Source organism: Clupea harengus, chromosome 20, assembly GCF_900700415.2.
Source record: "Clupea harengus chromosome 20, Ch_v2.0.2, whole genome shotgun sequence".
Classification (NCBI taxonomy): domain Eukaryota; kingdom Metazoa; phylum Chordata; class Actinopteri; order Clupeiformes; family Clupeidae; genus Clupea; species Clupea harengus.
The window spans coordinates 145,146-160,298 of NC_045171.1; the positions used below are offsets into that span (position 1 = coordinate 145,146).

At 40.8% G+C, this 15,153-nt stretch overlaps 1 protein-coding gene across 1 annotated transcript in view; it reads left to right on the forward strand.

Moving 5' to 3' along the window:
• Positions 1 to 15,153, forward strand: part of LOC116225261 (ribonuclease inhibitor-like) — a 167,498-nt gene that overhangs the window by 92,074 nt on the left and 60,271 nt on the right. Inside the window, exons 4-5 of the mRNA XM_042702779.1 lie at positions 8,698 to 8,871; positions 11,327 to 11,500. Of these exons, the coding sequence (XP_042558713.1) occupies positions 8,698 to 8,871; positions 11,327 to 11,500 (348 nt within the window). The remainder of the gene's footprint in view (positions 1 to 8,697; positions 8,872 to 11,326; positions 11,501 to 15,153) is intronic.

The following is a 15,153-nucleotide window of genomic DNA, read 5'->3' on the forward strand; positions in this document are numbered from 1 at the left end:
AGATATTTCTGCCTGTCTTTTAACATCTTCTACAGGTTCCACATTAATTAGAATTTTGCCTAGGATCAGTGTTGTGACCACTGGAAGAAAGTAAATTAATATAAATCCATGTTTTGCAATGAAAACATTGTTAAACGTGCTTCTAATGGCCATAGTTAGTGAGTCCCTTCATACATACTCTTTGGGTTACTATCACTTCTAACTACAGGAACCTCTTTTAGCTCACTAAGTGACACCTTAACAAATGATCTTACTAATCTGAACAAATACAAATGGCGATTGAAAATGAATGAAACCAAAACCATCAGCAGCAACTTCCATCTTGCCCAGCCAGCATCCAACTAGAAGTCAAATGTGCAGAAAATTCCATTTGAAAAGTCACCAAAGTACTTGGGTGTTACTCTGGATAGAAGCCTCACCTATAAACAACACCTCAAGCAAGTCACAGCCAAGGTGGAACCAAGAAACAGCCTCATGCACCCTCGGTGGAACCTTGTGTGGAGCAAGTTTCCCTGTACTTCGAACTGCTACTTTAGCACTGACCTACTCAACAGCAGAGTACTGTGCACCTATTTGGTGCAATTCCCACATACCACCAAGCTCGACACTGCTCTCAACAACAGCATGCAGATGATTTCAGGATGTATAAGATCCACACCGACCTCATACCTACCAATGCTCAGTGGAATCCCACCACCAGCAATCCGCCGTGAAGCAGACTGTCTAAACCTTGCACAGAGAGCTCAATGCAGAGCTCCATCATGACATCAACTCAAACGACCCACCACCACGCCTACCGTTGAGGGCACTACTCTCTGCAAGACTTTGGGGTCTGCTGCATGAGGCAAATGGTCATCCAACTGGGTCCTGGACCATCACCCAATGGACCAAACAGTGGGGCTCAGCCGATACCAGACTGCACGGCTAGATTGCAACACCGACCACAAGGCCTGCAAGACACACCCTTGACAGAAACTCCTGGTTACGACTCATCAGGTGCAGAACAGGACATGGACGCTTCCGAGCTAACATGCACAAGATGAACTTGTGTGATGCTCCAGACTGCCCCTGTAGGTCCCCAGACTAAACTGCCAATCAGATTATAAACGACTGCACCAAGTACCAGTGCCCTGGTCCTCAGGCACGGTCTACCTTGAACAATGAAGCATTAGCATGGCTCGCGGACACAAGCTTAGTTATTTAATAACAGTATGAAATGTATTTTGAGACATACAAATATATATACTGGTACACTTTTCCACAGCACAGTTTGGGGGATTTGTACAATAGGTACGCATATTTGAGGAGGCCGCAAGGATAGCTGATTACGTTAGTCCAATTCCATAAAAATTCCTCTCTGAAATCTATGATTCCATGCAGGAGACTACAATGACAGGGGTCCCAGTACCATTAGCTTGCAGGAGCTTCATAATTAGGCTTCAGCGCGGCAACACCGTAAAAAAACACAACTATCGTCATACTACTGGACATGAAAACACAGGTGATGGGAGGGGAAGAAGAACATTTTCAGAGAGAATATGTTGGTTTGGCAGTTTAATTTGTCCCTACAGATAAATAGATTAGAGCAGTAGAAACTGTAGTATTACAGAACGTAAATAATCAGCGGGAGTTATTTCCAAAAGACTGGTTTATTAAAGTAACTCATCAATTCATACCAGAGCATCAACCTGCTGCTTGTTCATAACTCATGAACTCATCAACTTTCCTAATGAATATAAAGTTACGATGCATGTATCAATGCGCCCCGCACATAAACTAGTGCCATTACAACACATCTCCCTTTCTTTGAGTCTGTTAAGACATGTAGAACATTAATGATTCTAAAACAGTTTAAATTCAACCTGGTCAGCTCTTCTGAAACATATTACTTTAAACATGGAAGTCATAACACATTTCTATTCTAATATCACATACTGCATATTCAATATCACATATGGCATTTTACTCCTTAAAACGTTTTGCATTGTCAATCTCATAACACTTGCAACAAAACACTTACTACACATATTCCCCATATCTGTCTGGCGGTTTCACCGCTCTGCCACTGCTTCTCTGAGTCTGTGGAAACAGTGAGACTGAGAGTGACTGGACCTTGATCTCCGTGGGTAGGTGTGTCAGGTGCCTGTTTCTCCGCAACTGTCTATGCTCGGCCTGTATGATGTATGACTGTGGAGTGTGGCACTTCTGCACCACTGTAGCAGATTTCTGCCATCCCCTCTCGTTGTCTAGCTTTACTGAAACAAGGGTTCCAGACTGAAGTTCAGGTAACGGTCTGGCCTTGTACCTGGAGTTGTAGGTGTGACTGTAGTGCAGCTTAGCGCGACCGTCAGTCTGCTGCACTTTCTGAAGATCTGGCCATGCAGGCTGCAAGTTCGCCTCCAAGGTAGGAAGTGTAGTGCAAATCTGTCTGCCCAGCATCAGCTGTGCGGGGCTTGCTCCTGTTGCCTGCAGTGACGTGGCTCTGTAGGATAACAAAGCTCAGGCCGGGTCAGCTTGTCCAAGGATCTGCTTGGCTGTCTGCACAGCCCTTTCTGCTTCCCCGTTGGCCTGTGCATAGTGAGGGCTTGAGGTTGTGTGCCTGAAATCAAACATTTTGTCAAACTCTGCAAAAACAGTCCCTGTAAATTGGGGCCCATTGTCAGTAATCAGTTTTTTTGGGCAGCCCCACCTGGCAAACATATTCTTCAGGCTGGCAATGGTTGTAACGGCAGACATGCTAGTAAGGTGAGCAATTTCAATATACCTTGAAAAGTAATCCACCACTACAAGAAAGTTCTCCTTTTTCCACTGGCACATGTCTGCTGCCACCTTCTCCCATGGGTGGCTCGGGAGTGGCGTGCAGATGAGAGGCTCCCTCCTCTGAGTAGGTTTGATCTCCTGACATACACGGCAGGTGCTGTCTCCTGGATGCGTTTGCTTATGCCAGGCATAACTACATTTAGCTCGCTCACGGCACTTCACAATGCCTTGGTGGCCATCGTGTATAAGTTGCAGTATCTCGGTTCTCATGTCCTGGGGTATCACTATTCTGTTGTTGGACAACATTAGCCCTTGTGTGAGAGTCAGATGGTCACGGTGTGCATAAAAGTCTTTTACCTTTAGCGGCACGTCTGCTGAATACTGCGGCCACCCACTAAGCACGTAGCGTTTCACTAACTGCAGCTCTTCATCCTGGAGGGTGTGCTGTTTGACCATGTCAAGCTTGTTGGGAGAGAGCCATGACTCTCTAACAGCCTGTTCGTACATCTCCAGCTCACTGGTCAGCTCAGCAATGTCCTGCATCATCTCTGGTTGAGGATGTCTGGAAAGGGTGATTGCTACAAGCAACTGCTTCCCTGAAACAAACTCAGCTGTTGGGTTATACCTCATCATGTGCATCAACAGTCTCTGACATCTCATAGGCACTGTGTCTAGGTCTTTACAATTAATGAGTGGAACGAGTGGTGTGTGGTGACTCTGCAAAGTGAATGTGTTCAGGCCGTACAAGTACCTTGTACATTTCTCACATACCCAGACTGCAGCAAGACATTCTTTTTCAATTTGCGTGTAGTACTTTTCAGCATCTGTCATGGTCCTTGAGCAGTAAGCTACTGGCTTAAATTGTCCATCATGTGACTGCAGTAGGACCCCACCCAGCCCATAACTGCTTGCATCTGCACTGACTACAGTGTCTTTTCTAACATCAAAGAATGCTAGAACAGGGGCCTCTGAAACTAACTGTTTCACTCTCTTAAAGGCCTCCTCTTGTGCAGCACCCCACCCCCACATTACCTCAGTCTTGAGCAGGTCTGTTAGTGGCTTGGTGACTTCGGCCGAATTCCATCCTCGTCGATGCAATGGCCCAAGTATTTCAGCCGTCACTGGCGTAGCATGCACTTGTCGTGGTTCAGCTTTAATCCTGCTTTCTTTAACGTTGCAAGGGTGTTCTTGAGTCTTTCCTCATGAAGTTCGGCAGTCTCTGCATAAATCAATATGTCGTCCATGTAAGCTACAACGCCTTCTAAGTCCTTCAAAAGCTCAGTCATTTCCCACTAAAAGATTTCTGGAGCGCTTGTAATTCCGAAAGGAAGTCTGTTAAAGAAAAATCTTCCAAACGGGGTGATACACGTGGTCAACTTGGCGCACTCAGCGTCCAGTGGTATCTGCCAGAAACCACTTGCAGCATCCAGCAGTGAGAAGAATTTAGCATGAGCCAGCTTGGGCAGAATGTCGTCAATTGTGGGAAGCATATATTTCTCTCTCTTCGCTGCTCGGTTTAAGTTCTTTAAATCCACGCATATCCGAATCTGTTCTTGGTTTTTCTTTGGCACTGCTACCATTGATGCGCACCACTCAGTTGGCTCTTTAATTTCAGTGATGATGCCACAGGCTATCATACGATCTAGCTCTGCCTTAACTTTAGAGAGCATAGGCACAGACACACGTCTTGCCGTTGACACACTGTATGGAAACGCATCTTCTTTGAGCATTATCTTTACTGGCTTTGTCTTCAGAATTCCTACATCATTAGGATATGTGGTCTTACTGTATGCTCTTTTAATTCAGCAATGCGTTTCACTAGGCCCATAGCCACAGCAACATTTCTCTCTAAAAGGTGGCTGCCATCCCCACTAATCACATGCACCTTGAACCTGAACTGCTTCTGGTTCCGCTGAGTGTTTGCTATAAAATAGCCTAGACAATTCAGCCTACCCCCTGGACTATCTAGTGCAGTGCTAACTTTCTTGAGTCTGGGCTTGTTTTCCATTAGACTAAAAGTCTTTTCAGATGTGACGCTCGTATCCGCCCCTGTTTCAATCTTAAAGTTCATAAAAGTGCCCTGAATAGGTAATTTTACAGACCATGCATCACTGGAATCCTTCACCTGTGTGATTTCACCGAGGAATGGTGTCTGGCACTGCCTGTCACCATTTGCATGTTCACTGACCTCGTTGACAATGAACGAACGTCAAGCTGCAGCTAGATGTCCTGTCTTTTTGCAAGTGTGGCATTCCGCGTTCCTTGCTGGATATCTGTCACCTTTTGCATGAAGTTTCCCGCATCTGTAGCATCCTTTTCCTCGCTTATCCTGCGCTGGTTTTGCGTTGTTCCCCTTAAGCTGAACTTGGTGGCGATCTGGCTTGGCTGAACGTTGCCCCCATTTAGAAACTTCATTGAGCTGTGTGCTACTGCTAGCACGGGCATTTGTCCTTTCACTTGCTCCGACTGTCTTACTAACTCGACAACTTTGTCTAGAGTTAAGTCGCGTGTCAATTGTAACTTTTCAGAGAGTTCTTTGTCCAGTATGCCACTACTAACCTGTCGTGAATATTTTCATTTTTCGCCTCAGCAAAGGAATATGTGTCCGCCATTTTGTGCAGGCTTCTTATGAACTCCTCTGCACTCTTGCCAATGCATTGATGAAAGCGGGCTCGTTCGTGGATGACGTTCACTTTAGGCACAAAATAATTGTCCAACTTGCTCAACACAGTCTCGGACTTATTCTCATCACCCCTCGCATCAAATTCAAATGTCTTGAAAACGTGTTCCGATTCCTTCCCCAACGAATAGAGCAGTGTACAGACCTGTACCTCTCCCGTTTCCTTGTGTAATTTCGTTGCTATCCTGAAGCGTTGAAATTTTGGCGCCATTCTGGCCACAGTTGAGGATGAGTGAAATCAAAGTGTTTAGGAGGTGGAAACTTCGCCATCTTCCAGTTTAACTTCTGACACCATGTAGTATTACAGAACGTAAATAATCAGCGGGAGTTATTTCTAAAGACTGGTTTATTAAGGTAAATCATCAATTCATACGAGAGCATCAACCTGCTGCTTGTTCATAACTCTTGAACTCATCAACTGACATAGTTCACACATACATATGATATCAGTATCAATACATGTATCAATGCGCGCCGCACATAAAGTAGTGCCATTACAACACAGAAACAAAATTTAAAAAAAGGTTTCAAAGTAACACTATGCAACAATTGAGACTTTTTGAGATATGGTTTTATAGGCAACTAGTTTTGGTACCATCCTCAAATTCATTTTGATAGCATATGGTCATGTGAAGGACAGATGAATACCTGTGTGTTTCCCACTAGCCATCCAGGATATGCTTTATATAGTTCTGTGTTCCGGGCTGGAACACCCTGCAAAAATGGAAGAAAAGCTTTCACAGCATGACATTGTCAGCTATACTGCCAAAAGACACCAGTTAGTGTGTTGGCAAGCTTCTATCAATGTCAACTGGACTGTTGGTGGTGTTTGCAAAGTTTTTGCATGCCTTTTAGGTTGTTAGCTTGCTAGTTTTGGAACAGAACTCCTTATTGCTGCTTTAAAGCTAGCTGAGTAAATGCAACTATTTTCTCTGAAGGAGATTTGCTTAAGTTTCTTAATGCTTCCCAATAAGTAGCCCTACATGTCTCCACAGACAGGACTACTATATAATTATATTATTCCAATATGAAGATGACAGTGACTTGCCTTCTAACATATCTTCTTACATTATTCTATATAAGGTGTCCACACACACAATTATGGCAATATATAATTATTTCTAAAGGTTCTTTCACTTTCCACCTCTTCCTCTACTCATGAGTCACTACATCAAGTATAGTATGCATTTTATTCTGTCGTTTTAAAACTAAAAGGTTCTCTTGAACAGATACTGTTTGTAGATGTGTAGACGGTAGGGTTTGGGGGCCCATACTCAGACTATAGCTTTGGGCCCCCAGAGTCCCTAGAAACTCTAGGGACGACCCAAATGTCTCAACGACCCAGACATCTCGAGTCTAGAGGTTTTAGTAAACAATTAAATGACACAAAGGAAAAATGGGAGAAAATAAATGCGGGAATAAAATATTATGGCCACATATACAGAGCATATAATAAGTGGACTAATGGAGATTGCATTGCTTTTGACTCCAATAATCAGCGTGAAACTCACTATACTATACACACATTTTATCAGACTTGATTTAATTTCCTTCTCACTCTCTCCCTACAGGCTTAATGACAGCAGTATAACAGAAGAAGGCTGTACTGCTCTGACCTCAGCTCTGACATCAAACCCCTCACACCTGATAGAGCTGAAACTGAGTGGGAATAAACTAGGAGACTCAGGAGTGAAGCATATCTCTGTCCTACTGAAGAATCCAAACTGTAAACTGCAGAAACTGGAGTGAGTTATGAAGTACAACAGCAATCAGATTATTAGTATCATCATCTACAGTGTAGTTTTAATATAAAATATAAAGGGATTTTTCATTGGCTAATCAATATACACTTTCTTCGCAATCTGATGACAGAATTTCTTTGTCTGAGAAGCAAGATGAAAATAAAGTTGTATGCCTTTAAAATCAGAGCATTTGGCTTTAAATTCTTTGGAAGAAACATATATCAATAATGTGCAATTTCAATGATATAATGTCTTACTTATATACAGTAGCCAATTCGTTTGCAGCATTTCAAATAAATAGTTTGTTAGCAATTGAATATAAAATAGCAATAAGAAGTTATCTCCCCTCTCCAGACTGTCAGACTGTAGTGTAACAGGAGAAGGATACGCTGCTCTGACTTCAGCTCTGAAATCAAACCCCTCACACCTGGTGGAGCTGGACCTGAGAGGGAACGACCCTGGAGACTCTGGAGTGAAGCTGATCACTGATTTACACAATTTACTTATTGATCCAAATTGTAAACTTCGGACCCTGAGGTGAGATACTATGATTAATACAAATTATACACCAAATTTACAACTTGTGACACTGTCATGAAAGAATGTAAACGACAGATTTAAAATATACAGAAATTAGCCAAAGCACTGTCAACATGATTGAGCACTGAAAACCATATTTGAGATATTTGAGATGTATGATCTGTCTTTGGTTGATTTGTGGTTTTTGTAATTAGATGAAATTATGTTTTCTCTGGGATCTGACCTGATACCTCAGTCAAATATTTAGGAAGATTGTATCAGCATTTATCAGCAGTTAATGAATGGTTATTTACGTAAACATATTCTTCCTCTCTCTGTAGGTTGTTGAAGAATGATTCTGCAGAGAAAGCCTGTGTTCATCTGACTTCAGTTCTGGGTACAAACCCCTTACTCTTGACAGAGCTGGATCTGAGTGGGAAGAAACCAGGAGACTCAGGAGTGAAGCAGTTCTGTGCTCTACTGGGGGATTCTCACTGCAAACTGAAGAAACTGAAGTGAGTGTTGCCATGTTTTCATCCATCTACTTGGAGGGTGACATTTCCAAATATTCCAAGTTGTTTTCTATTTCCTTTTTTAAAGGCATTTTAAGGTGTTTTGCTAGAAGTTATTTTCTCACTAGTCATGTTATATACATGATGTGTGTTTAGGAAATGGTCATGAAAAATAGGAGAATTGTAAGATTTGGTGACCTGTAGCTGTTGACTGGTAGTGATTCAAGTGCTGCACTGTAGACAAAGATACATTCAAGGGTGCTGGGACTTGTTGGAAAGGAGGTGCACCTCTTCTCTCCACCATCGGATCCGTAATGCTGAAAATACTATAATTTTATTTATGTTTTTTTCCCTCAACGTGTTATGACTTTTGACTTGTGACTTTATTTTTTGGCTTTGTGGTGGACCACCCTGAGTATGTGGAGGCCCTCGTTTGAGAACTGAGATATGAACAAATGCTTTCTGCCTTCTCTCTTCTCTCCAGGCTTAATGACAGCAGTATAACAGAAGAAGGCTGTACTGCTCTGACTTCAGCTCTCAGATCAAACCCCTCACACCTGACAGAGCTGAATCTGAGTGGGAATAAACTAGGAGACTCAGGAGTGAAGCAGATTTCTGTTCTACTGGAGAATCCACACTGTAAACTACAGACACTGCTGTAAGTAAAAAAAATATTAATGAGCAGAAACTGATGAAACAGACAGAAAGTTATTTTCAATAATGAACAAATCATCTGAAAATGTTACATTCATTAAATGCTGGTTTACATATACTGACTGGTATATGTAGTGTTGGTTTGAAAGCGCAAACCATATACAGTATTGTTTTTGGAAAACAATAAAAGTATGAACCACACCAAAAACATTTGTTAATAGCAGTAATCAGTTAATCGACAGCAATTTAAAACCGATTCATCAATGAAATGTCCCCTTTCTCTTAGACTGTCAGACTGTAGAATAACAGGAAATGGATACGCTATTCTAACTTCAGCTATGAAATCAAACCACTCACACTTGGAGGAGCTGGACCTGAGAGGGAATGACCCCGGAGGCTCAGGAGTGAAGCTGATCACTGTTTTACATAATTTACTTAATGACCCACAATGTAAACTGAAGACAATGAGGTGAGAATATTAACAAATACAACTGATAATTTAAATAATTTTAAAAGAAAATTCACAGCTCATGACACCATGGTGAGAGAATGTGAACAACGCATTTAAAAATGAAGAAAGAAATCAAAGCACTGGCAACATCATTCAATACTGAAAGTATACTTGAGATTACAGATATTATGAGGTTATGGAGGGTTAAATGTTTAATACATTGAATTTGCTGTTATTATGTCTGATTTGTTATTTTGTCTGATTTGTTGTTTGTCTGATGTAAACATATTCCTCCTCTCTCTGTAGGTTGTTGAAGAGTGATGCTGCAGATAAAGCCTGTGCTTATCTGACTTCAGTTCTGGGTAAAACCCCCTTACTCCTGACAGAGCTGGATCTCAGTGAGAAGAAACCAGGAGACTCAGGAGTAAAGCAGTTCTGTGCTCTACTGGGGGATTCTCACTGCAAACTGAAGACACTTAAGTGAGTGTTGCCATGTTTTCCATATGTCTAGTTGGAAAATAATATTTCCTCTTCATGCATAACAACTAATTTTGAGTATCTTAGGCAGGTAGTTTTCTTTCTGTTCTTCTTAACATGCATTGTTCAAATGTATTACTAGAAGTTATAATATTATAATTTTTCTTCTCACATGTTCTGTAGTATGTCTGAAATCTTTCTGTCCTATGTTTATGAATAAATGATAATGCAGGAACTATAATTGATCTGTTTGATGATAGCTTTGCAGTGATCAGCTCAGAATAGCTGCGTTTCCACTATCGGGCAAGTGTGAGCTAGGTCTATTTTCGGACCAACCAGCGCTAATGGCCAGGGTCCCTTAAGCCACGAGAACAAAAGACATTCGCATTATTACTATCAAGCCGATAGTAGATTGCACTTAATTGTCTTAAACCTGCCGGAGACGTTATAAGGTTATATATATTGCATAGTTATAGTTTCCTGTTAGATATCATAGCATGCTAATGTGTCTCAGTTAGTGAAATACATAGCCCACGTTTAAAGCACACCAGTCGAGGGGGGTTAGCATAACATGCTAATCCTTCATTGCTTGCAATGAATCAGCTTTAATAATCATCCATTCTGAATGTGATGGTAATTAAATATCCATACATATTGTGTTCATGGCAGCTGTGTTTTGTATAATATGTTGATATTTGATCCACGATTGTTGTGGATCATGACATGCATGACTGTGTCTATATAGCCTACCAGCATCATGTTTATAACTTAGGGCAAAACAAAAAAAATGGTTAAGTTGTAACAGGCTTTGGTTGTACACCCTGGTTGTTGTGCAACTCCATATTTCTTAGCTTTTATGCCTGTCAACCGAACAGATATCTATCAAAAAAATGACAAGCGTGTAGGTTGTTCTCCCATACTTAATCAAGCTACCTTTGCACATTTTTATTAGAAACAATAGTAATCAGGGCCCTGGAGGAGGCACGATAGAGCCCCGGAACAGTGGAACTGGCTTTGGCACGCAGTAGTTCGCACACATTTGGCCTGATAGTGGAAACATGGCTATTATGTTCCTAGTTTTGGAATACGTGTTGCTAATTTTACTTCACAGGCTGAGCCAAACTCTTGGTGTGTGTTATTGTTTCTGGTCTGGCTTAAGCTGTTTGCTTTCAGCCTTCCTCATGTCATTTTAAACTTTCAATCTTGCACCACACTTTGATATAGTGGTGTTGTAAGGCCGTTTTTAAGTTTAATCTCAAGTTTACCTGTATAGCTGTTGTATTTCCAGACTATTAATGGCACCGTATATAAAATTACATTACAGCATTGAATTACATTTTATAAAACAAACCCATGTATTGACCGCATCCGTGTATTAACCCCAGTTTATTGAACATTACGTCATGCCATGTAGTTGTGGTGTGAGCGCTACTAACCATTTAAAAGTTGCATGAAGTAGGGATGGACACTATGTTTGTGGATTGTATGTGGAAAAATGATAACCAAGTGTCTCATATTATTTTAATCTTAGGCTGGACAACTGTAATCTAACACAGGCAAGCTGTTTAGCTCTTACCACAGTCCTCAGCTCCAATTCCTGTAGTCTGAAAGAGCTAGACCTGACCAACAACAAGATACAAGATTCAGGAGTGAAGTTCCTTGCTGACCAACTGAAAAATCAACAATGCAAACTGGAGATCCTGAGGTAAAATTAGCCACAAGTTCACCTTCCACCTTTTGTCACTTTAACTTGCTTAGCTTGGTAAAAGTCACATAAGAATAGCAGTGACAAAACATTCACTTATATTGACTAAGCAGTGAGAGGAACGATGGCTAACACACTCACCCAGTGTGCCCGCGTTTCTCTGAACCTCTGTTCAGTCGTCACATTGAACACTTAGCACATTCTAACCATGATTTCCAGATGTAGGATTCACTGCTAGGAAGGGTTAGGAGATATATCGGTATACCAGTTTATTTTTCAAACAAGATATAGAATGAGACAAGACTGTGTATACTGATATAGTTTGACATTGTGTTATATAATAACAATCCGTCCTCAGTATGTCTTAGGTGCATTTACACCTGTACTGTCATGTGGTCAAGCACTATACGATTGCAATCCGCTCTGCCAAAACGTATTTTAATGGCAATAGTGGCCAACGACGGCCGGAAAGTCTCCATGAATGTAGAGTTGTAAACAGTACTGACTTTTATCATAGTATACTGACTTATATTAATATATAACTATTTTTACATGCTACCTCTGCCAGTCACCAATATGAGAAAGTGGAGTTAACGTGTTTAGCTAGCCAGCTAACAAGATAATTCCTTTCCTCTACGTATTTTCCTCTACAAAACAACTCCACATGTAGCCGTCTCTCTCATCATGTCAACTATCACCAATATAGATATCTGCCACAGTTGGCCATAGTCAAGAAGGGACTCAATCTTAAAACCCTTAATCGCTATTTGAAACTAAACTTGTATTCATCGTGTCGGATGGAGTTTGTGGTAAAATATAGCTCCAAAAGTTGTCAGCTTCAGCACCAGCAATAGGTCAGCTAACTGTTAGCTAGTGAAGCTACCATGAGGAAGTGGAGGTTTAGTGTTAACACAGTAGCCAGTCACAGCACAACACACAACAGCACAACTTAAAACAGTAATTTAACTCAAGCTTATTTGCTTTAGCAATTACCCTACCTGCTAAGATATCTTTATGATTGTGAAATAAATCTCTGGCACTATTTAGACAAAATGAAAGCAAAATGGTGCTTTGTCTACTGCTTTCTCAGTGGTTAGGTGAAATGGTGAATACGTGTATGATGGCAGATCATAGTTTCACTGCTATGGGTTGATTGCATAGCTTTTTCACGGTACTTTCTTTTTTTCTCTCTCGTGAGCGCATTTACAGCCTGGGCTCGCTTTCATTCTTTAAATATCAAATGTTCATGTTATGCTGTTCTTACATCCAAACTGGCCAATTTATATTCTTTCCCTAGACTTTCTGACTGTGGAATAACAGGTGAAGGATATTCCTCTCTGGCTTCAGCTCTGAAATCAGACCCCTCACACCTGGTGGAGCTGGACCTGAGAGGGAACGACCCTGGACAGTCTGGAGTGAAGCTGCTCTTTGACTTACAGAAGGACTCAGCCTGTAAATTAAAGAAAATCAGGTAACAGCATTTTGTTAGCTAACAACACTTCTAATGATAATATTGCCAGGACGGAATTTAAGATATTTAAGATATAACTAATTTACGATATTGCATCTAATAGTAATTCGTTTTATACTATATATTGGAAACTCAGTCTATGGCATATTCTTATTAACTATAAAATCTCAAATGCCGGTCCCTTCACAACAAAGCCTTAACATTTCACAAATTTCCAGAGATTACATTTTTGACTCAACACTTTAATCCCCTTTCATCCACTGCGATGCCTAATTTGCTTTGGTAAGATTATAATAATATAAGGCCTTGCTGGAGTGATTATTATGATTATGATGTGCAGTAAGCATCCATGTGTTAGAGGGATGGGGGCAGAGGAGGTCTGAAACATAATAACCGTTCCATATGTAGTTACAGCATTCTATGTAATTATTGAGCGTTGTAATGCCATGTAGTTGTGATGTGAGCGCCATTTAAAAGTTGTATGAAGTAGGGATGGGCATTTCAAGCAAAACACACACACACACACATACACACACCCACAAATACCTCATTCCCCCTCACAGTGAAGACCATTTCTTGAGCATTTATTTGGTGTGGTGTTTGAATGGACGCTTAATGTTCAGGTCTAATTGTTAATTGATCCCCCTGGTCACCTAGTACCATGAACCATAATCTGATGATATGCTTGCAGTGGGAATTGCAACCATTAAATTATCGTGTTCGGGTAACATCTCCAGTAACCCCCTCCACTTGCTAACATTACATTGATATCACAGTAAGCCCTTGCTCCGTTGATGTCCCATTTTTTATCGCAGGATTGTTTAATGTCTATGTGAAGCCATTTACCCGCAAGTGGTTGGGATCACTTTGAACCCAAGAATATACTTTATTTGGGAGCTGATTTTGAGAAATTAAACTTTGCAGCTAACGTTGTGTTTCCTGGGTGCTATGGTTATCTAGTTGATATGCTAGCTAATGATGGCCATTTTGTATGACCAAAAGATTTGTCGGGGACTCAGTCTGAGGTCTGATCAGCCAAAGATTCAGGTTTTAATCTTGCAATGATATACATCAGAGGAGAGAGACGTAAATTTCACTCAAGGGTTTCACCTAAATCTCTTCTGTCAGCCATTGTAACATTAAAGGTTTTTATCCTTTCCTAGAACAAGGGGTGTCACCCCATAGCTCCATCCCTTCATAAATATGTATCAAATTATTATCTTGGAGCCATGAAGTCTACGAACCATCCAGTGCTGGATTACAGACAAGGCACGCGCCTTAGGGCCAGACAAAAATTTGTGGAACAAAAATGTTCGGAAATATTTTCAAGGTGCGCCACTGTAACGGAGTTGAAAATGATATGACAATAATATGAGTTTCACCATATTTGAGTGAGTTTAGTCAGTGTTGGTGTTTTGAAGCCACCTTTGGAGATGTGGTGTACTGCAGGTCTGCAGGTTATATTCATGTGGTGTTGCCATACCCAGACAGAAGCGGTATGCCTGTCTGGGGTAGGTAGTCCACTGTACAAAATGCCCCTCACAATTCATTAACCTTAAAATTAGAAAATGTAATGAATGTTGAGAACTTCAACGTATTCCATGTATGTTTGTATGTTTGTATGTATTGTGATGGTTGTGGCACAGTTTTATCAATGGGCAGAACGTTTATTTATATTTCATAGGTATAGATCACGAGGTTCCGTAAATAGACACACTGATTAGCTGTAAAGTTTGCTAGGAACTTTTCACACATTAAATGTATTGTTTAATATTGACACCGACCTATTTGAATGTACTGATTATTTTAACTTTTATTATGAATATCTTTGTATAGAATGCTGATGTGTAGCCTAATGTGCTGATAGGAAAATTGTAGATGTAAATCTTTTTCGGAATGCTAATTAGGCTACTCATTCTATGAACACGTTGTAGATTAACTTTCCATTCCCCACGTTCCGCTAGCTAGCTAACAGTGCTGTCAAATTGAAACAAATGTATTGAATGTTATTGCTTGCAAAGTTTTTCAAACATCCTTTAAAAATCCTGAGTCCTACAATGCAAAGCAAAATGCCATATAATAAACAACTTATTAACCTCTACCATAATGTTTACGTAACAGAAAGTCATTGTAACTTGAAGTCAGCAAGTAATTGGTTGCTACGCAACACCTGATACATTGT